Raw genomic sequence first — 25,621 nt, 5'->3', positions numbered from 1 at the left:
CTCCCCACAATGCCCAGTAAAAATGCTTCTGGTTTCTTTATAAATGCATATTTCAACATTTTTTTCATCTCATTATACATCATCTCCCAGAAGCATTTCTCCTTTTTTACATTCCCACCACATGTGAGAAAAGGTTCCCTCTTTCTCTTTACATTTCCAACAGACCCAAAATCCTCGATTCCGACCACTTTGCCTCGGCCTCTTCCTTTCCCGCTGCGCGCAAACCTTCCCCAAAGCGCTTCCCTCGTTTCCTGCCCCCCTGGACATGGGGGGCATGAGAACCGACGAAGAGCAGCCCCTTCCCTCTGCCCCCCTAATGCCATCTTGCCCCCTGGCGGCACTGACCGCACCATTCCGGGGGTGCCAGCGAGCGGCCGGCGGCGCCCGCCTCATTGCAGACGTCCAGCCCCCCTGCCTTGCCGTTCGTCCTCCATGGGGCTCAGAAACCCCTGACTCTTGTACTCGGAGGGCAGGGGGTCCCCCGAGCCCGGCTGGTCCTCCTTGGGCAAGAGGGTCTCTTCGGCGGGGTTGGCTAGGGCCGGGAAGTCTGCTGCGGTGCCAGCGGCCGGGTCCTCTTTGGACGGAGACCTGGGTTCGAGAACGAGGGGTTCCGTGGGGCTGCTGGACTCCAGGGGTTGCACGAAGCCCTGCCGTGTTTGCACCTGGGGAGAAGAAGATTGGGGTTCGGGGTGAGCCGGGCGTAAATTGCACCAATGCCCAGAGGCGTAGCGAGGTCAGGGGGTACCAGGTGCGAATTTATTTTTGTCACACACACCCCACACACATTGCAATTTTCAGGAACGTTGACCAGAGTTACTGAGATTTTCTTTTTCGGCCGCGAGTGCAAATCCGGTGGTGATCATGCAAATTTTGCGATCGGCGGGCAGATTTTCATGACAGCGACCGCGCCAGTCACATAAAACCGTGCGCCAGGGATGCAAGTATCGCCCACCAAGGGGGTGCAAACACTGCCTTGCTGGTGGGGGGGGGGTGCCAGGCTGATCGCCAGGCGGATTTGCCCGACCAGTGGGCAGATTTTCACGATGACAATTGTACCAATCGTGAAAATACACCCAGGTTTGCTAGTGCCGCCATGCCAATCCGCCCAAGGGGATTTTGTCACCCTTCCTAGGCATGACACCCGGGGCGATCGCACCCCCCTCCCGCTGCCCACAGCTGTGTCTCGCACCCGTGTCCCCTCTCCTGACCCAGGCGGGCATCTCATCCCAGAGGGCAGAGAGAGAGAGCCTCAGCCATCAAGAGATGCAGTTTGAACCCAGAGTGACAACCGATTGCTCTCATTTCGCAGAGACTCACCTGCCCCGGCTCCGATCCGGCGAGGATCTTGACGGCTTCCGTGTCGGCCGGGTCTGGCAAGGGCGGGCACAGAACTTCCTTCACCCTGCGGCAGGAGAGGGAAGAAGGAGGAAAGAGGTTTCTCTGGAGCTTTGCAGGAAAGCGGAGCTCTGCGTCCAGATAGACTGTGCCTGGAGCTGGAGGATCCATCTGGATTTAAGAAAAACCCAAGGGGACCCGTTTTTAGGGAAAAGCGTTTCGGGAAAGCGGCATGCGGGATTCGAACACAGGAGCGACTCTCTCCGTTTTCCGGCGACTAGGATTCGAACGTGTTTACTGCCTCCGACGGAGGAGGAGAACACACAGCCATCCTGGCTATAATAGTCATCCTTAGCCCTTTCCTCCTCCATGAATTGGCCCGGTCCTTTTTCGAAGCTATTCGAGGTTGGCGGCCCCTTGTGGCAGGGAGTTCCGCAGGTTAACAGCAAAGTTGAAACAGGCCGGTTTGCCTATATGCAGAGGTGGTGCCACCCCCAGGGCTTAGGAACAGGTGTGGTTTTAGGGGGCGAGATTATTATTTTTTTGCAAATTCCTTCAGCGAGGCGTCTTAGAAATATGTTTTGGGGTGTGTAAGGGATTCAAATCTGCTTTTATTTCGTTCGGGGGCTTGTTATTCCTCTTGCCAGGCAAAGAAGCACAGAAACTGCTGTAGGGAAAAACCCCAGGATTTTGAGTTCTGCAAAGACTGAATAATAAGAACGGCAAATATTAACATCACCGCAATGTTGGGTTTTTTCCCTGATTTCGGAGCAATTTCGCTCACATCCCTAGACATTTTGCCAATCTTTGCCTTTTTGTCCATGTGCTGCATTTATTTCCCCCCTAATTTGAACTATAAAATGGTGATTTTTCAAAATGAGAGGACCCCTAAACATTATTTTTTTAAGCAAAAAAGAACTACAGATTGCCAAGCAATGCCAGATTTCATGCACGGAACTAAAATACTGTTTTTTGAAATTGCGGCGCAGCTTTTAAGCACCCCTGATTTGGGGAGATTTGGAAACTGGGGAAAAATGCACGTGGCATCTATCTTGCCAGGAAAGCCCCCCAATATATTTTCCAAGCTTTTCCTGCACCCCCACCTCTTTTTGCAAATGTGGACGGCGCTGGCGGCAACCAGGACGCCTCCGAGGAGACCCAGAAGGAGGAAACTAAGCGTCAGAGTCGTCTTCTTGGAATCTGGAAGGGAGACAGAGGAGGAATTATTAAAAAACACAAAATTCTGGGAAGGGACCCCATGCGGTCATCTAGCCCAACCCTCTTTTGCTTGAACCCTTGGCCTTGAGATGAGGGTTATGGGAGGAAGAGCAGGAAGGAGGAGGAGGAGGAGGAAGAAGAAGAGGACAGTCTATCACCGGCACCCAAAGAGGAGACATTTCACAGGGGGGTTGCAGAGACGCGCCGTACCTGCGGGGCGGGTTCGAAAGGCGACAAGGTTTCGGCAGCGGCCGTCGCTCCCGGCGGTCAAAACCTCGACTCCGACCTGGTAAGTGGTGTTGGGCTGCAGGTCTGAGATGGTGTAGCGGGTCTCGGAGGCGCTGACCTCGTAAGCTACAAGCGGAAAAATGAAAATAATGGTTTGTATAGAAAGTGGGAAGAGGAAGTCAACAGTACAATAAACTGAAAAGGGATTCAACCAAAAACGAAGGTTATGATATATGAAAAATACTAATATCGGTTGGAAAAAGGAGCCACAAAAACAGCAAAATAAATAGCAAAAACAGACCTCAGCGTAACACTTAAAACGGAGCACGTTTGGCTTCCGAAAATAGGTCGCAAACCGGAACACTTGCTTCCGGGTTTGCAGTGTTTGGGTTCCAAGTTGTTTGAATACCAAGGCGTTTGAGAACCAAGGGACCCCTGTATTTGATAAAGAATTAAAGGAGTTTTTGACGGAAAACAAAGCCTCACCCAGAGAGAAGATCGGAGAACTTCACTTGCGAATTTACAAATTATTATATGTCTTAATGCGAATTAAAGTTAATTATTGTAGCTGCATTATAAGGGATTCTATCGAGAATGTATTTGGTTTTCTGCAACAGTCTGGAGGCTGAATTAAAAGGAAGCACGGCACAAAATTTAGAATTGGCTATGTATTTGAATTGGCTAATATAATATGGCGCATATTGGATATTTGTAATTGGGAAGTAATAAAAATTACTTAACAACAAAAAGAAAAAAAACCCCAGTTAAAACAGTTTGGTTTAATCGGTGTGACCAAACAGGTGAACTTGATCCAAAGTCCGGTTTACACACTGGAGAGTCGGAAGGGACCCCATGGGGTCATCCAGCCCAACCCACTGCAAGGCAGGAATCGAAGTACCCATGACAGATGGCACCCCCTTGCCTCTTAACCTGCCACCTTTGCCACCCCCTTTGAGCACCCCCCATCTTGCGGCTTGGCGGCTCAGCAGTGCTCCAGGCGCATTTCACACCCGGGTCTCCTGCCGCAACCAGACTCACTGGCTATCTCCTCGCCTCGCTCGTCGTGCCAGCAGAGGACGTATTTCTGGAAGGCGCCGGGGCAGCCGGCGAGGAGGGCAGGGGGGTGCCAGCGGATGTCGGCAGAGGTGGGCGTTGGCATGGCCACATCGGGGCGCACGGGGTCTTCGGAAGGCTCTAAAAGAGAGGGGAAGAGGGAAGAGGGAGTCAGGGAAGGGTGGGATAAAGAGGGCAAGATCCCAGCTTCCAACAAAATATTTGTTGTTGTTGTCGTTTAGTCCTTTGGTCCTGTCCGCCTCTTGGTGACCCCCTGGACCAGAGCATGCCAGGCCCTCCTGTCTTCCGCTGCCTCCCGCAGTTTGGTCAGACTCATGCTGGTAGCTTCAAGAACACTGTCCCCCCATCTCGTCCTCTGTCGTCCCCTTCTCCTTGCGCCCTCCATCTTTCCCAACATCAGGGTCTTTTCCAGGGAGTCTTCTCTTCTCCTGAGGTGGCCAAAGTCTTGGAGCCTCAGCTTCAGGATCTGTCCTTCCAGTGAGCACTCAGGGCTGATTTCCTTCCGAATGGAGAGGTTGGATCTTCTTGCAGTCCATGGGACTCTCAAGAGTCTCCTCCAGCACCAGAATTCAAAAGCATCCATTCTTTGGAGATCAGCCTTCTTTATGGTCCAGCTCTCACTTCCTGATCATCACTCTACTGATGTTTGGCCACCTCCTGAGAAGAGAAGACTCCCTGGAAAAGACCCTGATGTTGGGAAAGATGGAGGGCACAAGGAGAAGGGGACGACGGAGGACGAGATGGTGGGACAGTGTTCTCGAAGCTACCAGCATGAGTTTGACCAAACTGCGGGAGGCAGTGGAAGACAGGAGTGCCTGGTGTGTTCTGGTCCAGGGGGTCACAAAGAGGTGGACACAACTAAACGACTAAACAACAGCAAAGCATTTTGGAGGGTGAGGGGAAGGAACAAATTGCCTATAAACGCAGACTTTGATTGCCCATAGACGCACCGCTCCTGTGGAAGAGGCGCACAAGTCCGAGGGTCGACCAGGCGTTTTCGTCCGGGTCCCATCCGTGGACCGCCAGGCGGGTGCAAGCATCTGGCTCCAGGACCCCTGAAAAATGAGGACAGAGTCAGGGATTCGGAGAATATCTGAAGGGCCTGAAACCTTGTGTGACTGCGGAAATGGATAGAAGCCAAACAATGACCATCATCAGCGCAGCGAAGAAAAAAACATTCGTTTTAATTTTCATCCTCTACAATACTGCCTTATTTATTTTATACTACAGTGCATTGGTGGTTGCTTTTGTTTTGTGGATCGATGGTCTCGCTGGATAGTAAAATTCACGTTCGATGGCTGTTTTTAAAAGTCTGGAAGGGATTAATCCATTTTGCATGACTTGCTATGGGAAAGCAGCGCGCCTTGGTTTTGGAACGCTTTGGTTTTGGAATGGATTAAGTTTGAGAACCAAGGCACCAAGGTAAGAATAATAATAATATCCCTAAATGCTCCCATTTTAGGGGAGTCAGTCCTGAAGAATCAGAGCCCAAGGATGGCACTCTGTTAATCCCCACAGCTGCCTGGTCTAGCGATGAGCAGCATCCCATAATACTCCATTTAGCAGACTCAGCAGGGTCACTGCACTCCCTTTGCAGAGTTTTCTGGGAATCAGTTCCCCTCAATTTCTCCGTGACGCTGACATCTTCTGACGGAGTCGGGCTCATCTTATGAAACACATTTATTCCGGCTCTTTGCAAAACAGATTTGCAAAAGAAAAACCGGAGCTGCCTGGACTTTTATACTGTATTATTTTAGGCTTGAACCCCTTTTTTTAAAAAAAAATCATTTAGACACACCTGTCCAGACATGCGAAACGGATATGCGTTTTAATCTGAGCATGGCTATTAACGGCTGCTCTTTGCTCAGAAGTTCAGCTTTCTGTGTCAAAATTAACCGGTAAGCTCAGAAATCAAGAAGAAGGGAACATTAAGCGGGAACGGGAAAAGTTTATTAATTTATCTACGAGACCGCAGGTTGAAACGTTAGCAGGATTTGAACCACACTTGTAAAGTGACGGATAATTTAGAATAAAGTATTGATATGCAGTTGTAAATATTATCATTTAGGATCCATGGAAAGGAAGGGGGTGGGGGAGTCGGAAGGTTCAGAGTGATCTCAATATTTGCATTTTGAATTGTTTTTTGTTGCATGTATATATTCTTTAAAAAAATAAAAAGAAGAAGCAGTTCAGATTTCTGCTCGTTCTGAACTCCTGCCTTTTCAGCGATCATTTCAACATTTGCTCTTATATTTTGTATAAAGAGCTGACAGGGTTTTGAAAAAGGATATTGATTCAGCCTGCTAAGCATGGAGCAGGAACTCCATTAAAGAAAAAGGAAGGCGTACCTAGCCCCTTTCCCCATCATTTAGCATCATTCAGATCGATTTTTACATCGGATGAAAGCCATTTGTGGTTTTGAGAGTTTGTGTGGTGGTTTATCTGTTCTTATTTTTCAGAAGAAACACAAATCAGAGGCCAGTGGAAGAGAACCTGCCTGACCAACTGGTCTCGTTGACCTCTTGGATGTCGCCGTCCTCACAGGACCTTCCTGGGTCCTTTTCGAAGCAGATGACCTCGTGCTTCGTCCCCCAAGTCACTGAGAAGTTCTTGCCGGACTGGATGACCTCCTGGAAGGTGGGACCGACTGGGGACAGAATAATAATAATATTAATAATAATAATTATACTCCACCCATATGGCTGGGTTTCCCCAGACACTCTGGGCGTCTCCAAAGAGAACCTTAAAAACACGATAAAACATCAAACATTGAAAACTTCCCTAAACTGGGCTGCCTTCAAATCTCTTCTAAAAGTCAGGTAGTTGTTTATTTCTTTGGCATCTGACAGAAGGTTTTCCACAGGGCGGGAGCCACCACCAAGAAGACCCTCTGCCTGGTTCCCTGTAACCTCGCAGGGAGGGAACCGCCAGAAGGCCCCTGGGAGACGGACCCCGGTGTCCGGGGTGGAGACGCTCCTTCAGGTCTACTGGGCCATTTAGGGCTTTCAAGGTCAGCACCAACACTTTGAATTGTGCCTGGAAACGTCCTGGGAGCCAATGCAGATCTCTCAGAACCGGTGTTATGTGGTCTCCACTCCCAGTCCCCAGTCTGGCTGCCACATTCTGGCTTAGTTGTAGTTTCCGGGTCACCTTCCAAGGTAGCCCCACGGAGAGCACATTGCAGTAGTCCAAGCGGGAGATAACCAGAGCATGCACCACTCTGGCCAGACAGTCTGCAGGCAGGGAGGGTCTCATCCTGCATACCAGATGGAGCTGCTCTGGACACAGATTTGACCTGCACCTCCATGGACAGTGGTGAGTCCAAAATGACTCCCAGGCTGTGCACCTGGTCCTTTGGGGGGCACAGCTGCCCCATTCAGGACCAGGGAGTCCCCCACACCTGCCCGCCTCCTGTCCCCCCAAAACAGTCCTTCTGTCTTGTCAGGATTCAACCTCAATCCATTATATTGCCATCCAATCGCCTCCAGACACTCACACCGGACCTTCAGCGCCTTCACTGCTTCTGATTTAAAAGAGATGGGGGAGAGGATGGAGCCTTGAGACGGGGTCAGAAATGGGCAAAGGAACCAGACGACGGGAGGCGGTTCTCCCCTCTGGGTCTGGCTTCCAGAATAGGAAAGCAAAACAGTAAAGATGTAAGAAATTAAGAGGAGGCCAGCAGGCAACTGGGTCAGACCAGCAACCTCACAGGGGCCGAATAACCGATAGAAACCTAGGAATCGCGGTAGACTGCTCCTGCAGCTGGAGGCTCTGTAAGAAGCGGCTCTCCCTGCGGCTGGCCAGAATGCCCCTGAGTCGTGCCAATGGTCAGGGGTGATGGCGGTGGGTGGCCATGGGTCAGATCCTGACCTCCCGCAACCCTGGCATTTGGGACGTTTGGGAACACGGGCGGAGTCGGCTGCCAATCACCCGCAATCCCCGTTTTGCCGGGCGAAGCTTTTGCCTCTGCAATTCCGTCCGCCGTGAAGCGAAGACTGACAGCTGTCTGATTCAATCGCTGCGCAAGTTCTAGCAGCGATCCCTTAATTTTAGCAGGCATTGCCTTAAAGGTTCCCTGGGGGAAATGGTTTTATTCCGGGTAAGAATTATATTACGAATCGTTAAGCGACAACAACGACCCGCACAAAACAGGAGACACAAAATCAGAAGTTCCCAATTTTTCCGGGGTCGCTGCCTGTCAGTAAACCCACCTCCAGCCCCCCTACCCTATTAAAAAAAACATTATTCAGAATTATTGTTTGCAATGAAGATAATGACGAGCTGAGATACGAGCAGTGGAGGAAAAACAGAAATGATGTTAGGATGGAGTTACGGAACAAGGAACACGCAGCAATTAAGGAAAACGACAAAAAACATCAGTGCGAGAGAGGTGGGAAATCCAAAAACATATAAGTGAACAATATATTGCATGTAAAGTAAACTTGTTAAAAACCTAATAGAAGCTTTTAGAAGACATCTGAAGGCTGCCCTGTTTAGGGAAGCTTTTAATGTTTGATGTATTACTGTATTTTAATATTGGGTTGGAAGCCGCCCAGAGTGGCTGGGGAAGCCCGGCCAGATGGGCGGGGTATAAATAATAAACGATTATTATTATTATTACTAATAAAAATTAATAATAATAAAAGCAAGACAATGGTGTCGATAAGGGGCGATTAATTAATTGCACATTTATTCAAAACTGATGGACTCGAATCGGTGGCGCCAGCTTTCCAAAGAGTGATTGGCCCCTCCAGTTCCCCTCTAGGGATACCCTGTGGGGTTTGCTTTCTTCCTCATCCCTCCCTGTTCCTTTCTCCTCGCGTGCCGCAGACAGTAGCCCTCTGGTTTTCAGGGACAAACCTGCGTCTTGCTCTGCCGAGAGCCTGCAAAAGGAGGCCGGGGACTGGCTGGCCCCATTGTCGGCTTGCAGGGAGATGTTGTATTCGGCCCCCGACAGAAAGGTTTGGAAGGAAGTCACCTTTATCTTCTCAAATATGGTCTCCGGTTCGTCCAGGCAGAAGCAGGTGAGCAGGGCAAACGTCAAGTCATAGCTCACCTCCCCATGTTCCCGGCTGGGCTTCTGCAACAGAGGAAAGTCAAGCTTATGGGCCAGATATTTTGCCACAACGTCCCTGCGGGGCGGGCCGGAAACGCAGGACGAAAAACAAGCTGTTTATGTTAGCCAGATTTAACATGTTTCCCTCACTGATAGTGAGAGGAAGATATTTCGCTCTCCCAGAACCAGAGCGTCTCTGCAAACGTAGTAAACAGGAACCTGAGCGTATTTTATTTTCTTGCAATTTTGGCATTTATGCCAGAAGACAATTATTAGAGGCCTTACCACTCCGTAGGCTGAATTCTACGCTACCAATGTTTCAGGAGCTGCTTTCGGACAGGAACGATCAAATCACTCAAATAGTGGCTGGATTTTTGAGTGCTGTCCATGTAGAAAGACTGGGCCATTATAAAGAGATTGAGTGGTTCTTAATTGATCGGTGATGTGGTTGTGTTGTATTGTATTATTTACGCAAACTGATTTCCTCTGGAGTTAAAGATCCGACTGGGACAAACCTCGTTATGCTGAGCTCGTATTTTGCACCATTTCTATACGGTGTCTGTTTGATCATGTGTGGTTTGCTATGTCTAATAAAGGATATTGAAAAAGCTTTTCATCCTTGCTGCTGTCATGAGATTGGCTCTTGCTCCCAGTCCATGTAGACAATCTCAGCAGTCTCTTTTCTGATGGAGTTACAAGCTTGGCAGATCTGGGGAATGCTGTGGGAGTAGAATATCTGGAAATCCCCCCGTGAAATTCTTGCAGAGAAGCTGGCAAAATGTGAGTTGAACGACGGATTTGTAGCCGGTTGACTGACTGAACCCAAAGAGTACAGTTGCCCCCATTCAGGACCAGGGAGTCCCCTGCACCCACCCACCCCCTGTCCCCCAAAAAACAGTCCTTCTGTCTTGTCAGGATTCAACCTCCACCTGTTAGCCGCCATCCATCCTCCAACCGCCAGACCCCACCAGGAATCCTGTGTCCAGTTCTGGGTACCACAATTTAAGAAGGATGCTGAGAAGCTGGAAGGTGGGCAGAGGAGGGCGAAGGTGAGATTCAAGGGTCTGAAATCCAAGCCGGGTGAGGAGTGGTCGAAGGAGCTGGGGATGTTTAGCCCGGAAAGGAGGAAGAGGTCAGAAGTGGTCGGCCCCTTTTACCTACCTCCCATTCCAGGGTCACCTTCCTCTTGCCATTTTCCATGAGAGGCTCTGCGCTGCAACTGAGTTCTGGGCTCTTGAGGAGTTCTGGAAGGGGCAAAACACATTTCATTGGCATCGCCACATGCTTCTGGGCTCCCTGCTACCCAGGGCCAGATTTCGGTTTGATGTGGCCCTCGGCTCCTGAAGGGGCCCCTTCTATGTCCAGCTGTCCTTTGTCCACAACAAATTGCCACTGTTTTTTTGGTGTTGAATAGATGCAAGATGGTCATTGATGGACCTAACAGATATCTCGAGCCATTTGCACACCACGAAATATGCATTTTATCAAAGTCATTGTTGAAGAGGAGAAGTCTCTTAAATATAATTAAGAAGTAGATTAACAGCGAAATAATTACAAAGCTCTAACTTAAAATGATTTTTGATTCAAGGACTCTATAGGGCATGGGTGGGCAAACTAAGGTCCGGGGGCCGGATCCGGCCCAATCACCTTCTCAATCCAGCCTGCAGACGGTCAGGAATCAGCATGTTTTTACATGAGTAGAATGTGTCCTTTTATTGAAAATGTGTCTCTGGGTTATTTGTGGGGCATAGGAATTTGTTCATCCCCCTGCAAAAAAAATATACTCCGGCCCCCCACAAGGTCTAAGGGACAGTGGACCGGCCCCCTGCTGAAAAAGCTTGCTGACTCCTGCCATAGGGGCTCTTGGATACCCCATAAGGGAAAAGGAGCAGATTTTTTTCCTTATAACAAGACCATGCAAAGATGTCCTCTATTTCCTAAATAGCTCATCGCAAAGATCCGCCTAGTCCAGCCTCACGTTTCTCTCATTGCATATTACACCTGGAGATTGCAGAAACTACAAGTTGAAACATTTTGGAGCCTGAGCTCGCTTGGTTCCCTCTTCCCTCCTCATCCCTCTTTCCTTTTGTGTCGTCTGCTTGGCCTCTGTTGTTCCCTCCTACCAATAGGGAACCCACTTATGGACTCTATAGGCGCTGTTGGATACCCCATAAGGGAAAAGGAGCAGTTTTTCCCTTATAACAGCTGGGTGAAGCAGCAAACTCACCGGCCGGAACGAAGACAGACCGGCTCCAGTCGCTCCAGTCGCTGTAAGGGCTGGAGGTCCGATATCGGACTTGCACTTCGTACGGAGCGTTCCCTTCCATGGGGCACCTGACTGGAGGAAGCAGCAGAGATAGGAGTCAAACCGCAAACGGAAACCACGTTGCTGTTTACTCGATCCCACCATTGAGAGCAGGGAACCCATTTTTGTAAAAATTATGTTAAATCTGTGGCCGGTTTGGTAAAATTTGTTGGTGTTGGTGTTTATTTGTAACTTTGCATTTGCAAAACCAATAAAAACGGTTTCGTAAAAAAACAAAGAAACATAAAACGAAGAAACATCCTCGAGTCCAAATTGCCCGCCGGAGAAATCTTACCTGCGATGATTTCCCTGTTTTTGTGCCCCCCGTGAGTTTTGCAGTTCCCCTAAAAGCGAGACAGACGAGGTTTAGGAAAGGTGTGGTCTCCGCTGCCCCCCCAGTCCGTCCCCTCCAACATTTCTCCAAAGAAAATACGGACATCCTATTCTCTCCATCAGGAGGTTTCTCCTGAATTTCAAGGTGACGGATTTTCCACCGAAACCAGGACTCTTTTTCTGCTTTGGGACTTATGGATAGACAGTTAGAAAAGGACGGTGGAAGTTTGCTGCGAATTAAAACATTCGCAGGAGTAGAATAAATTGAGTACAGTTTGGTTCCCAAATGCCCAAAACCTGGAAGTGAGTGTTCTGGTTTTCGAACGTTTTTCAGAAGCCGAACGTCCAATGCGGTTGTCGGCTATTATTTCTGGGGCACTTGCACCAATCAGAAGCCGCGCCTCGGTTTCCAAACATTTCTGAAGTCAAACGGACTTCCAGATCGGATAAAATTTGGTGCTTTTGTTATTGCTATTTATTTTGCGTTTTGGAGGCTTTTTCGGTTAACTTGTTTTTGTGACTGTGCGATTGTGCGACTGCGTAAACGGATAAAAGCCCCTCATCCAAACAGTGACTTCCGAGTAGACGGTGTCAGGCTCCTTTCACAACCAAGGAATCGACATTCCTTGCTGTTTCCTAAGAAATGGCTGGCAAGGAAAGAATTTAAACCGGATTGGTGACCTTTTCCTTCGAAATTATAGGAAGGGCTAAGGCCCATGAATAATAATAATAGTTTAACGGTCCTAAAGAAGCCAGATTATCTTCCCTCAGGGCCAGGGCTTTTTCAGTGACGGCTCTGCCCTGGTGGGCCTGTAAGACAGAGCTATTCCGCCTGGCCTCCAATTTGAATTAGCCTAATCCTTTATTCCTTTCCCCCCTTTCCTTTTCTATGAAGAAACCCTTTCTGGGACCCCACATTTAACTCTTCCTGGTCTTCTGGCTGGCCCTAGCAGGACCAACTTGGCCAGTGGTCATTTGATGTCTACTGACTGGGGTCCCTCCTCCAAATGACCCCTGAATTTTAGAATTTTATTGACACTGATGCTGTATTTTATGCTGTTTTTTAAATCACATTTTAATCAATGTTTTATATTTGCTGTTAGCCGCCCTGAGCCCGGTTTTTAAACCGGGAAGGGAGGGGTATAAATAAGAATTGATGATGATGATGCCAGCATCACCAAATCCTTATTTTCAGGACTCTGCTGTGGCCCCCGATTCGCAGGACAGGACGAGCGCCAACCTTAATGCCCACTAAGACCAGGGCACCCCCAGATCTGAGTTCCCTGCGGGGTGGGCTGGATGACCCCCGGTGTCCCCAACTCTACCATTCTATTATCCGCATCATATGCAGGAAGCTTACGTAAGACTTATGTGGGCGTCTGCGTTTAAATTCCCGCTAGGAACCCCCTTGATCCCGTTAGATTTGACGCCGTAATCCCGGCTCTGCGGAAGCCCTGGGCTGCCATCGGACGCTTGCAAGTCTGGGTTATTTATTTCTCTCTCTCACACACAAACTACGTTTGTTTTGCAACAGCTGCAGAACAGCTGGCCGGGGGGGGGTTGCGTCACCCTTTGCGCCCCGTGCCCTTTACATAACAGGGAGATTTCAAGCAGCTGTCTGGGGGCGGCATTAGTGAGGCTGCCAACTCCAGATTCCTCAGAGCTCCGGAATCGCAGAATTGTTGGACCAGGAGGGGCACCCACAGGTCATCCATCCCAACCTGCAGCAGGGCAGGAATCTTTCACCCAACAAGGGGCACAAACCCACGACCAGAGAGCAGGGCCAGATTTCAGTCTGATGTGGCCCTCCGCTCCTGAAGGTAACGGGGCCCTTACTATGTCCAGCTGTCCTTTGTCCACAACAAATGGTCACTGTTTTTTGTGTTGAATAGATGTGATATCAGGCATAGGCAAATTCGGCCCTCCAGATGTTTTGGGACTACAGTTCCCATCATCCCTGACCTCTGGTCCTGTAAGCTAGGGATGATGGGAGTTGTAGTCCCAAAACATCTGGAGGGCCAAGTTTGGCCATGCCTGCTAGATGGTCATTGATGGACCAAATAGGTATCTCAAGCCATTTGCACATATTGCCCTGCAAACCAGAATGTCGGCACCCTATATATAGAAAGGAGCAAAGCAGGGATATTTGAGGGCGCAGGTGAGCAGGCGGAGCCCATGACTTACACCTGAGGAGCCGACACAACACAAAACACGGTTGCTGGATGTAGGTTTTATTTCATTTGTTTTTTATCTTATATTTTATCCAGGTTTTTCCCCCTTTAATTTTGGGGGCCCCCCAAGAGAGTGGGGCCCTAAACTAGAGCTTGTTTAGCTTATACATAAATCCGGCACTGGGAGCCTCCGGCTCTGCTGACTGAGAGAGGCCCTTGTATCCTTACCTTGGGCAATATTGTTTTGGGGGGCAGGAGGTGGGCAGGTGTGGGGGACTCCCTGGTCCTGAATGGGGCGACTGTGCCCCCGAAGGACCAGGTGTGCAGTCTGGGAGTCATTTTGGACTCAGCGCTGTCCATGGAGGCGCAGTCAGTTCTGTGTCCAGAGCAGCTCCATCTGGTACGCAGGGTGAGACCCTCCCTGCCCGCAGACTGTCTGGCCAGAGTGGTGCATGCTCTGGTTATCTCCCGCTTGGACTACTGCCATGCGCTCTCCGTGGGGCTGCCTTTGAAGATGACCCGGAAACTGCAACTAATCCAGAATGTGGCAGCCAGACTGGGGACTGGGAGTGGAGACCATATAACCCTGGTCCTGAAAGACCTACATTGGCTCCCAGGACGTTTCCGAACACAATTCAAAGTGTTGGTGCTGACCTTGAAAGCCCTTAATGGCCCAGTAGACCTGAAGGAGCGTCTCCACCCCCATCATCCAGCCCAGACCCTGAGGTCCAGCTCCGAGGGCCTTCTGGCAGTTCCCTCCCTGCGAGAAGTGAAGTTACAGGGAAGCAGGCAGAGGGCCTTCTCAGTGGTGGCGCCCACCCTGTGGAACACACTCCCACCAGATGTCAAGGAAATAAACAACTATCTGACTTTTAGAAGACATCTGAAGGCAGCCCTGTTTAGGGAAGTTCTTAATGTTTGATGTTTTATTGTGTTTTTAAGGTTCTGTTGCGAGCCACCCAGAGTGGCTGTGGAAATCCAGCCAAATGGGCGGGGTATAAATAATTATCATAATATTATTATTCTTCTATCCCGGAACCCAAAGTTAAAGACACCCTCTCCTTGGTTCTGGTCTCGATGACCAACTTACCGCGGTCCAGTTGGCGTGTGCTGCTGTCCGCATCCTGACTTGATTTTCCCGGGAGGAAGCGCAGCAGTTGTGGGTTTCGTTCCATGTTAGGTTCATGTGGCCTCTGGACCTTGAAAATTTGATTTCTGTGGGTGCTTCGAGCCTGACTGCAATGAGATGGTGGAGGCTGAGAGCAAAAGCTCCTAGAATGACAGAATTGCTGAAAGGCACCACTAAAGTCATCTAGTCCAACCCTCTGCCATGCCCAAATCTCAACCCATTGTCGCCCATCCAAATTCCGGCGGTCGAAGTCGCGGGTTCGAGTCCTGCCCTCCAGAGGAGCTGCAGAAAACAAGCTCGCTCCCTCTCCCATGAGATATTTGGCTCTCATATCCATAGCTGTCAACTTACAGATTTGAAAATAAGGGACCAGCAGCCTCGAAAATAAGGGACCAGCAGCCAAAATAAGGGATTTTCAGAGCGCAGGTATGTTCGCCTTCTGAGCCCCTCCGAGCCAAAGGCAGAAAGCCCAGCCAGCAGCCAAACGAAGCCTCAAGCGGTGGTTCCCACAGCGCAGCAACCCGGCAAAGGGGATGCAGCAAGGAAAACCAGCGTCACCTCTCCGCTGGGAAGCGCTGAGCAAAGGCGAGTCCCCAGGCAACGCGGCCGATTTGATTGGCACAAGGCATGCAAGCTCCACCCCCCGTCGTTCTCAGACTCCTTATTGGGTGAGCAACGCAGCCAAGCAACACAGTTGGAGCCTCCCTCCTCCCTGGCCGGCAGGGAGGGAGGGAGAGGAGCTGCTTCCTTTGAAACCCGGGAAATTGAAGGGACATCATCAATAAGGGACAGCAGCGGGACACGGCGCTGGGATGAGGGACTGTCCCACCAAATAAGGAACGCTTGACAGCTATGCTCATATCTCCTCTTTTGCATGCTGTATATCCCCAGCTCATAGAAACATAGGGATGTCGATTGGGAAGAGACCCCCAAAGTCCCCTATCCCTCCCCACTTGCTGTTTCCAGCCTACCGGCTTGGTTGATCACCAGGGTGAGGTTGTTCGACCGTAGAGGAGGAAGGCTTTCGCCAACCTGGCTCTCCACCCAGACGGTGACCTTCACCTCCATGTAGACGTGCTCCCGTTTCAGAAACAGGGAGGTGGCGTTCCCGGTCTCGAAAGCGGCGTGCCTTTCGCCAGGCGGGTGGTCAGGGTACCTGTGGGGAAAGAGGGCGGATCTTTGACCAGCCAGCAAACAGGAAAGGGAAAAGAGTGTGTGTCGGCAGCCTGAGAAAAGCAGAAATCCAACCGGTGAAGCTATAATTCCTAATCAGGGTGGATAAAAAAAAAAATTAAAATATTTTTTGTTAAATTTAAATTGGTTTTTTAAAATGTAAGTTGGATTTTAAAAATTTAAATTGGATTTTTAAAAATTTAAATCGATTTTTAAAATAAAATGCTTTCGGAGGGAAAATCTTTCTAAAGAGTTTCTATTTAAGTTACATTATAGTCAAAAGGCTATTCATCAGAAAATAAGGATTTGTTTTAAGTTTTTTTTAAAAAAATTGTTTAACCACATCAGTTAACAAACATGGATACATATGTTATAACCTTATTGTTTTAGTTAAATAAATTGTTGCAATTGTTATTAAGGAAATGATTATTTCCCCCCTTCCAATAAAGTGCTCCAATGCTCTGCTGTCCAAATTCCTCCTGGATTTCTTGCCCCTTGTGCCCCCTTTGCTTACCAAAGATGGAGGGTGTAGATGGCACCCATCCGGCCCCCGGCCTCCCAGCTGCAGTTGGGGCGACACTCTTCTGTCCCGCAGCAGCAGGCCTTGAAGCAGTTCAGATTTCGGGGGGCTCCATCGTCACCTGGGCAGCGCAAAAGAGAACCACATTTCTCCATCCCCTCCAACGTTTCTCCCCTGAAAATAGGGACGTCCTATTCCATCCCCTCCAACGTTTCTCCCCTGAAAATAGGGACGTCCTATTCCATCCCCTCCAACGTTTCTCCCCTGAAAATAGGGACGTCCTATTCCATCCCCTCCAACGTTTCTCCCCTGAAAATAGGGACGTCCTATTCCATCCCCTCCAACGTTTCTCCCATGAAAATAGGGACGTCCCATTCCATCCCCTCCAACGTTTCTCCCATGAAAATAGGGACGTCCTAAGGAAAAGTGGGAAATTGCAGGATCACATCAGAAACTAGGACGGCTTCTGTAAATCCAGAACTGGAAAATCGGGATACTGGGAGGGTTTGCGATTGAGCAAAGCGAATCTTCTTCCTCTTCTTCACTAAATTTATATACTGCCCCCTATACCTGGGGGTCCCAGGGTGTTTCACAGAACAAAACCAAGATATAGAAACCACAAAATACCTAATGAAAATAAGGACAACAACCCAATAGGCCCCCTCCACAAAAATCACATTTTAAAAAGACAGAGGATATCAACCTTGCCCCGCCTCCGAGATAATCCTGTGCGGTTCACGAGAGAGTTTGTGCGGCGCAGAACCTGCCGCCTCCCTGTTTCCGTGCGCAATTTCCTTTGCGATGACTTCAGGGGGGAAAGCACCACTTCCTCGACTCTCTGTTGTTCTCCTGACCTATTTACTTGCAAAAATGTGCACAACCAAGGTGCAAAATGGAATTTATTGCTTAGGAAAAAAATTCTGTTCGTAACATGCATTATTGTTTTGTTATACTGTTGATTGACCATATTCTAATCAATAAAGCATTAAATGCTGATGGAAAGAAATAAGAAGTTTCCAAACTGTCTCCCAGGGCAGCCCCACAAATAATGTGTTGCAGTAGTCTAACTTGGAGGTTTCCAGAGCGTAAATTACAGAACTTAGGCTCTCCCGATAACGGCCACCGGATGAAGCAGATGGAAGGGAATTTATATTTGGGTTTTTTATGGTTTATCTGCCCAGTCCAAGATTTTTGCAAACTGCTTGGCGGCTGCATCGCCTTTTCTTAAACAACCCGCCGGCATTTAAATTCTTGCTCGGTAAATAAAAAGCAGAATGGGTTGCAAGAATGGTCTTGGTCTTGGCAGATTTTTACGAGCAGAATCGTGGGCGTGTCTACGGGCGAAATGAGTAATTTGAGATGTTTTTATGGGAAGTGATTCATAAATATAATTACAATGACGAAATTAATGACTAAGGGTAGCCTTTTCCTTCAAAGGACATATTTCCCTTCGATTCTCAACTGTGCAGCCTGCTGTTGTAGGTTGCTGAGTTTGCGTGACCCCTACGTATTGTTGTTGAGTCCTTTAGTCGTGTCTGCCTCTTCGTGACCCCCTGGACCAGAGCACGCCAGGCACTTCTGTCTTCCACTGCCTCCCACAGTTTGGTCAAACTCATGCTGGCAGCTTCGAGAACACTGTCCCACCATCTCGTCCTCCGTCGTCCCCTTCTCCTTGTGCCCTCCATCTTCCCCAACATCAGGGTCTTTTCCAGGGAGTCTTCTCTTCTCCTGAGGTGGCCAAAGTCTTGGAGCCTCAGCTTCAGGATCTGTCCTTCCAGTGAGCACTCAGGGCTGATTTCCTTCCGAATGGAGAGGTCTGATCTTCTTGCAGTCCATGGGACTCTCCAGAGTCTCCTCCAGCACCAGAACTCAAAAGCATCCATTCTTCGGCGATCAGCCTTCTTGAGGGTCCAGCTCTCACTTCCACACATCACGACTGGGAAAACCAGAGCTAGAACTACTAGACGGACCTTTGTTGGCAAGGAGATGGCTCTGCTTTTTAAGATGCTGTCTAGGTTTGTCATTGCTGCGTGACCCCTGTATATCTATATATAGATGATATAGATATAGATATAGATATAGATATAGATATAGATATAGATATAGATATACACACACAAATATATATCTCAATAATATCATTTCCCCCAAGTTTCCAGCTTCCCAATGAATAACCAAATTAAACCACGTTTCAGACACAGGTGTGAGGATTAGGGTTATAACTTCTTGATTCCCCCCCCCAAAAGAAACACAATTTCCTGTATCCTAAAGCGATGAACTATTTCTTATCTGTAGCAACAACAAAAAAAGGTCACCCCCGAAGGAAAAGTTGGATTCACTTTACTACTCATAAGTATTCACACTTTTAAAAACTTTATAGAACAGTTCAGAACTTTTTTCAGCTGTCCAAAGCTTCCTAAAATGGCCAAGAACATTCAAGATTTCTCCCCTGAAAAGAGGGACGTCCTATTCCATCCCCTCCAACGTTTCTCCCCTGAAAATAGGGACGTCCTATTCCATCCCCTCCAACGTTTCTCCCCTGAAAATAGGGACGTCCTATTCCATCCCCTCCAACGTTTCCAGAGGTCCAGAGAGATGAAATCTCGCGGTCGCGTTTGACACAACCCTGATTTCCGTCTCTCCGGCAAATCAGCCACAGATTTACCGGTCGATCCCAATCTCCTCTCTGGCCGTCGCTGATTTAGAAACTGCGGCAGGAAGCACCTTATCATGTCTTCCTGGGCAGGGATGATAACTTACCGCCTGACCCCCATGCCACGGCGAACCACAGGGCCACGGCCACCAGCCACGGCTGCCTGGGGGGCCCCCTTCCTCTCCAAAGGGCCCTCGGGTGTGGCATCTCTCCAGGGGGCCCGACACGGATGCAGGGCTCTGATCGGCAGCCGCTCCTGCAAGGGGAAGCCAAAGTCACTTTAGGGATGGAGACCCCTTGCTTTTTTGAGTCCCCCCTCCTCTGTTTCGCTTTCCTTTCCAGATCTCACCCCTCTCTCTTTCCCCCCTGGCACCCAGATTGCGCCAACGCTGCAAAACCGGCGCAGAAATGAGCTTTTCCCGCAAGGGCCAGCCCAGGTGCTTCTGGGAAATCCGCAAGCGGGGCACGGGAAAATAAAAACGAAAAATGAAAGAAAGCTTTGCAGTGTGGTTTTCGTTTGAGGAGGCGGCACAGATAATTTTAGAGCTCAAGGGGAGAGGAGGAACCTGGCTTTAAAAATATATATATATACCGTACTTTTCTGTGTATAATACTAGGTGTTTTTATGCAGCTATCGTGTCAAAAATTGGGAGTGAGGAGAGCAGGCTTTGGCGACACGTGCGAGTGGCGTAGGTGAGTGATTTCAGGGGGCAATCCCGCCCAAGAAAAGCACAACAACTTTGCAGGATTTCCTCCCCGTTTTCTTAATTTTGAGTCCCCCCAAATAGGGGCTGTCTTATACACCAGGTGTGTGTTATACACGAAAAAATACGGTATATATCAATTTATTCGTTTGGTTTTTCAGATTAAAATTTTACAGTATTTAACCCCAGCTAAATTGGCCAAAAGGGATGCAGGTGGTGCTGTGGGTTAAACCACAGAGTCTAGGACTTGCCGATCAGAAGGTCGGCAGTTCGAATCCCCGCAGTGACGGGGTGAGCTCCCGTTGCTCGGTCCCTGCTCCTGCCAACCTAGCAGTTCGAAAGCACCTCAAAGTGCAAGTAGATAAATAGGTACCGCTCTGGCGGGAAGGTAAACGGCATTTCCGTGCGCTGCTCTGGTTCGCCAGAAGCGGCTCAGTCCTGCTGGCCACATGACCTGGAAGCTGTACGCCGGCTCCCTCGGCCAATAAAGTGAGATGAGCGCCGCAACCCCAGAGTCGGTCACGACTGGCCCTAATGGTCAGGGGTCCCTTTAAATTGGCCAAAATGTACAAGACAAGAACCAGGCAGTGTTGGGAATGTAAAGAAAGGGAAGGTTTATTCTACCACATGCAGTGGACTTACAAAGAGGTAAAGGCTTTCTGGGAAATGGTATATAATGAGCTAAAGAAAATCTTTAAAAATACTTTTGTGGAAAAACCAGAAGCCTTTTTATAGTGGGTGGAGAGATACAAGTTTGTGTGTCAGATACCTGGCCGTATTCCCCCTGGCCCTGATTTTAAAAATAAAATTATACTGATAACAGAAGATCGGCTATGGCTGATTCCTCCAGCCCAGGTGTGGATAGACTGGATAGACTAGGCTTGAAGCTTGAGGCTTGAATGAGCCACTAGGGCTTACAGCCACTTATACCAAGTATTTATTTTTTAAAAAAGGGAAAAGGCAGCGTATTTCCACAAAAGCAAAGGGATCGTGTCCCTTTTTGGGGGGGGAAAGGGTACCTGGGTGGCTGTTCTCCCCCGCCGCGCCTCTCCTCTCGAGAAAGCCGAAGAAGAACAGAACGCAGGGAAGGAATCGACTCAACTCCTACCTTCTCGTTCGAAGCAAGAGAGAGACTTCCTCCGAGCCGGACGCTCAAACTCTCGCCGAGCAAAAACCACATCCCTCTTTGAAATGTTATCTGCGTCGCATCCAGGCCTCAGCTTCTTCCGGCGGCGGCTCCTCCTGTCTCCCTGAGACAGTGCCGTGCAGTGGTTAGAGCGCAGGACGAGGATCTGGGAGAGCAGGGTTCGAATTGCCCGCCATCATCATCATCTTCTTTGGCAATCCCTCATAGCCGAGTAAAATAGTCTTCCATAAACACAGTTTTAACAAGGAGTCCGTAAGTGACTGTGGAGGCCAGTTCTGGATCCCCACGTCCTTCCACAGTGGGGACATCGGTTTCCGGGCAGGAGTTGATCCCGGTGAGGGTTTGCTAAGTGTGCCTTCTTCTTGGCACATTTCTCCCTCGCGTCCTGAGTTCGAGTGTCTTCAAAGCCCACGACACCTTTGGGAAAGGCTGTTCTCCAACTGGAGCGCTTGCAGGCAAATGTTTCCCAGTTGTCGGTGTTTATACTACATTTTAAAAGATTTACCTTGAGAGAGTCTTTAAACCAGGGTCAGCAATTTTTTTCAGCAGGGGGCCGGTCCACCGTCCCTCAGACCTTGCGGGGGGCCGGACTATATTTTGAAAAAAAAAAAATTTGAACGAATTCCTATGCCCCACAAATAACCCAGAGATGCATTTTAAATAAAAGGGCACATTCTACTCATGTAAAAACACGCTGATTCCCGGACTGTGTGTGGGCTGGATTGAGAAGGCGACTGGGCCGGATCCGGCCCCCAGGCCTTAGTTTGCCCACCCCTGCTTTAAAGCTGGCAAGTCCCTTTTGGGGGCCTAATCCGGCCCCCGTGGCAGTCTATGTATACATCCTGGGGGTAAAATCCTAAAGAAAGTTCAATAACTCCGGTCGGCCCTCTCGCATGTTCACTTCATCAAATATTTGGAAAACGTTTGGGCACCCCTGCTTTAAACCAACATTACTGTACGTTTGTGAAACATGGGCCACTTATAAAGGCCACCTCCAACTCCTCAAAAGATTCCATCAACGGTATCTCTGAAAAATTTTATACCTCACCTGGGAAGACAGGTGAACTAATATCAGTGTACTAGAAGAAGCAAAGATCTCCAGTGTCAAAGCGATGATTCTTCAACATCAACTTCGTTGGACTGGTCATGTTGTGAGGATGCCTGACGATCGTCTTCCAAAGCGACTATTCTATTCCGAACTTCAAAGTGTAATGCTGGTGGTCCACAAAAGAGGTTTAAAGACTCTCTCAAGGAAAATCTTCAAAAATGGAGTATAAACCACCCGGAAACCAACGTCCCCACTGTGGAAGGATGTGTGGATCCAGAATTGGCCTCCCCAGTCACTTATGGACTCACTGTTAAGACGGTGTTTATGGAAGACAATCTTACTTGGCTATGAGGGATTGAAGAAGAAGAGGAAGAAGAAGAAGAAGAAGAAGAGGAAGAAGGAGGAGGAGGAAGAGGAAGAAGAGGAAGAAGAAGAAGAGGAGGAGGAAGAGGAAGAAGAGGAAGAAGAGGAAGAAGAAGAAGAGGAGGAAGAGGAAGAAGAAGAGGAAGAAGCAGCAGCAAGCAAAATCCAGTCCTTTAGGTGCCCTCGCCCGCTTGGCAGCACCCAGTGGCGTAGCGTGGGGGGTGCAGGGGGGCCGGCCGCACCAGGCGCAACATCGGGGGGGGGGCGCACGCACTCGCAGCTCTCTGCCCCTAGGGCAGAGGGGGCGCAAATTACTTGCCTTGCCCCGGGTGCTGACAACCCACGCTACGCCACTGGCAGCACCCATCCCTTCCTGGGACCCCCGCTGCCTCCCTCCCCCCTTGTTGGAGTCCAGTGCTGGTAGGCGGGGGGTGGGGGTGGCGACTTTCTGCTGGGACACCCTGTCCCCTTCCTTCCTTCCTTCCTTCCGGGGGCTGTTCCCCCCCCCCGGCCACCGGCCTCTTCCCCGGGTGCTGCCTGGCAATGTCTCTCCCGGGTGACTCACCCACCCACCCGGCGAAGGGGGGGGGCTCAAGCATCACTGGGGCTCTTTGTTCTTCTCTGCAGGGCAAGAAGGGGGCCTGTTTGTCCTGTCCCCGGCCCCCACCCGGGAGGATCAAAGAGGCCTTTTTCTCCTCTCACCAGGCCTGATGTCACCCCTCAAGCCTGGGGGGGGGGTCCCCTGTCCCTCCCTCCCTGAAAGAAAGAGCCCTTCCTTGATGGAGCCCCTGCTTTGAGGCTCGCTTGGGACCTTAATTTACTATTTATGGGGTGGGGGCCACATTCTGCTCCTTCTGGGAGGGGGGCAGCCTCTCCCCCTTTAGTCGCTCCCTCCTCACCTTGCCCCCACCCCTCACCTGCGGCTCCGGGAAGCTGCTTCCTTGAAGCTTTTTATTTAAAAATAATAATAATAAAAGAAAACAAATTTAAATAGGAGCCTTTTGCAGGGACTCAAGACTCTCTCTGTTTTTTTATTGGTATTACAATTCAGCCCAAATGTCAGTCAGTCAGTCAAAAGACTCGGTCAGGCGAAATGTAATAATACAATTTTTTTTAAATCAGATTTTCCCAGCTCCTGTTACAAACATAGACCCATTGCTTCCTCCTCCTGTAGCCCCTTCATTCTTCTTTAATTGGACTCACAGGGTGCTGGGTTCGAGTTCCGCATTGGGCATTTGCAGGGGCTCCGACTGGATGCCCTCAGGGTTCCCCCTTCCAACTCTGTGAAATATTGGGTGGGTGGGGTGCGTGGATGGGCAGAAAAGCCCCGCCTCACATAATCACATGACGCAGAGCAGCATTTGAATGTCAGTGTCCATCAACTTGGGGGGGGGGCTCCCTCTTTTTTATTTTTATTATTATGGGGTGGCGAAGGGACCTCTGCTCCTAGGAGTTTGGTTCCCACGGCACGTCCTAAGAGGCCGGCCAAATCGGAGAGAAGGTTCGAGTCTTCAGCCTCTCCTTTTTGCACGTGCCTGTTGTGAATGCGTGTCCGGGCATTTGCGTGCATGCAAAAACAACAACAAACAAACAAACAAACAAAAACAAAAACAAAAAAACCACACCCGTGTCTGCGTGGGAAAAGAGCGCATGTCACACCCCCCCCGGAGCTATTGCAGAATCTGGGAATATCTCTCTCTCTGCCCTCCGCCCTTTCTGCAAGGTGCCCGTGTGAACGCGCGCAGAAGGCGTGTCCGGGCATTTGCGTGCATGCAAAAACACCTCGTGTCTGTGTGAAAATAGAGCGCATGACATTTCCCCGCCTTGGAGCTATTGCAGGATCTGGGGAAATCTCTCTCTCTCTCCCTCTCTCTGCCCCCCCCCCTTTCTGCAAGGAGGGATCAGCTGATTCCCGGGCAACCAATGCCAGCCCAGAGGACCCTCCGCCTGCCTTCTCCCCCCCCCCAACCTCTCCCCTCCCCTCCAAGTGCCGGGAACCTCTTTGCACCCTCCTTGACGCGCAACAGCCAGGAGCGCAATGGACGAGCCGAACATCCTCCGACGCCGAGGGCTCCAGGTGAGTCGGGATGCTGAAGGGAGGCGCGCAGAAGAAGCTGGGGGGGGCTGGAGCCCCCCACCTCTTTTTCTGGGGTGAAGGGAAAGACCCAAGACCCTCCCCAGCCCCGCAGCCACCTGGGGGGCGCGTCTACCTGCTGCGCGGCATGCAGAAGGCGCTTCCCCGCTGAGGATCCTGCTAGGGGCGCGGGCGCGTTTTTTTCCGTGGGGAAGGGGCGTCGCTCCCTGGCAGAGCAGCTGCTGGGCGTGCAGAAGGACCCAGCCGCCCCGGGCAGCGCTGAGAAGCGGCTGCTTCTGACCTGAGACCTTGGAGAGCGGCATTTCTGGCTGCTGCTGCTGCCGGCCAGGGTCGGCAATGCTGGCGTGGTGGGGCTTGGGCGAATTGTCGGGGATGCTCGCTTGGGCAGGAGGCGTGGAGAGGGGATTGTGTGTGTGTGTGCGTTTGTGCATTGCGTGGTGTGCATTGCGGAGGGAAAAGCCACCTTGAGGGAGCATCTCTCTCTGTGTGCATGCTTATATATAATAAATTTTAATAATAATTATATAATAATTACATATAAAAATGTTTGATTTATTAGAGTATTTTAAATTTATTTTTTTTGGAAGCCGCCCAGAGTGGCTGGGGAAGCCCAGCCAGATGGGCAGGGTATAAATAAATTATTATTATTATTATTATTATTATTATTATTATTATTAATTTCGCGCTTATGAACAAAGGGTGCATTTTTGCAGAAAGAGAGAGACAAAATCACTAGGCAGGGGAAATATCTGGCTCAGAATAAGCCTCTCCAGACAGAGGCTTGCCGCTCACCCCTGTGGACGTAGAAATATTTTAATTTTTCCATGCACACTCCTATACGTTTTGATAGTGAACCGGATTTGCAACTGGGCTCAGATCATTTGAATTGCAACTGCGTACCTGCGGTCCCGAGAAGCCCCAGAAAGGGAGAGGCCTCTCGCACCTGGTTCCTGCCTGCGGACTTTCCGAAAGGGGTGTCTGGCTGGCCAGGGATTGTAGAACTGCACAGTCACAAGGGACCCCCAGGGGTCATCCAGCCCAACCCCCTGCAAGGCAGGAATATGCAGCT

The 25,621-nt window shown here is 49.8% G+C and overlaps 3 protein-coding genes across 10 annotated transcripts in view; 1 reads left to right on the top strand and 2 right to left on the bottom strand.

Moving 5' to 3' along the window:
* Positions 1 to 159: 159 nt before the first annotated feature.
* Positions 160 to 6,144, bottom strand: LOC309522969 (interleukin-12 receptor subunit beta-1-like). Its single transcript, XM_082206739.1, has 6 exons — positions 4,806 to 6,144; positions 3,820 to 3,975; positions 2,764 to 2,907; positions 2,439 to 2,535; positions 1,318 to 1,402; positions 160 to 662 (listed from the first exon to the last, which is right to left on the bottom strand). The coding sequence occupies exons 2-6, from the start codon at positions 3,938 to 3,940 to the stop codon at positions 390 to 392; spliced, it is 720 nt and encodes a 239-aa protein (XP_082062865.1). The 5' UTR covers positions 3,941 to 3,975; positions 4,806 to 6,144; the 3' UTR covers positions 160 to 389.
* A 113-nt stretch (positions 6,145 to 6,257) lies between these two features.
* Positions 6,258 to 24,915, bottom strand: IL12RB1 (interleukin 12 receptor subunit beta 1). 5 transcript variants are annotated; one of them, XM_082206500.1, is made up of 11 exons: positions 24,668 to 24,915; positions 20,919 to 21,149; positions 19,303 to 19,451; positions 16,537 to 16,663; positions 15,821 to 16,005; positions 14,811 to 14,956; positions 11,512 to 11,560; positions 11,139 to 11,249; positions 10,073 to 10,155; positions 8,716 to 8,935; positions 6,258 to 6,502 (listed from the first exon to the last, which is right to left on the bottom strand). In XM_082206500.1, exons 2-11 carry the CDS (start codon positions 21,077 to 21,079, stop codon positions 6,327 to 6,329), a joined length of 1,407 nt encoding a protein of 468 aa, XP_082062626.1. In that variant the 5' UTR covers positions 21,080 to 21,149; positions 24,668 to 24,915; the 3' UTR covers positions 6,258 to 6,326. The 5 variants fall into 5 exon arrangements, with proteins under 5 accessions (XP_082062626.1, XP_082062627.1, XP_082062628.1 ...); XM_082206501.1 differs by lacking the exons at positions 19,303 to 19,451; positions 24,668 to 24,915 and adding an exon at positions 24,456 to 24,532 and having other exon boundaries at positions 21,008 to 21,149; XM_082206502.1 differs by lacking the exon at positions 24,668 to 24,915 and having other exon boundaries at positions 21,008 to 21,239.
* Positions 24,433 to 25,621, top strand: part of MAST3 (microtubule associated serine/threonine kinase 3) — a 55,968-nt gene continuing 54,779 nt past the window's right edge. For 3 of the 4 annotated variants that reach the window (XM_082206241.1, XM_082206239.1, XM_082206237.1), the window contains exon 1: positions 24,440 to 24,534. In XM_082206241.1, the coding sequence (XP_082062367.1) occupies positions 24,496 to 24,534 (39 nt within the window). In that variant the 5' untranslated portion in view covers positions 24,440 to 24,495. Of the gene's footprint in view, positions 24,535 to 25,621 lie in introns of all 4 variants that reach the window. The other variant, XM_082206235.1, reaches the window with a different exon arrangement.

This window comes from Podarcis vaucheri (genome assembly GCF_965113315.1).
Source record: "Podarcis vaucheri genome assembly, chromosome: 18".
Classification (NCBI taxonomy): domain Eukaryota; kingdom Metazoa; phylum Chordata; class Lepidosauria; order Squamata; family Lacertidae; genus Podarcis; species Podarcis vaucheri.
Note: the sequence above shows the minus strand (reverse complement) of the source record. Positions and strands in the feature narration are given on the sequence as shown.

Excerpts from the sequence above, each read along its gene's own strand:
- LOC309522969 (XM_082206739.1), bottom strand. The coding sequence starts at position 3,940 with ATGCCAACGCCCACCTCTGCCGACATCCGCTGGCACCCCCCTGCCCTC. Across the intron at positions 2,908-3,819 it reads GCGAGGCGAGGAGATAGCCA|CTTACGAGGTCAGCGCCTCC; the intron begins GTGAGTCTGGTT and ends TTCCGCTTGTAG. Across the intron at positions 1,403-2,438 it reads GTCCACATTTGCAAAAAGAG|GGTGAAGGAAGTTCTGTGCC; the intron begins GTGGGGGTGCAG and ends CTCCTGCCGCAG.
- IL12RB1 (XM_082206500.1), bottom strand. The coding sequence starts at position 21,079 with ATGTGGTTTTTGCTCGGCGAGAGTTTGAGCGTCCGGCTCGGAGGAAGT. Across the intron at positions 19,452-20,918 it reads GGGGGAGAACAGCCACCCAG|GAGCGGCTGCCGATCAGAGC; the intron begins GTACCCTTTCCC and ends TTCCCCTTGCAG. Across the intron at positions 11,250-11,511 it reads AAACAGGGAAATCATCGCAG|TCAGGTGCCCCATGGAAGGG; the intron begins GTAAGATTTCTC and ends TGCTTCCTCCAG.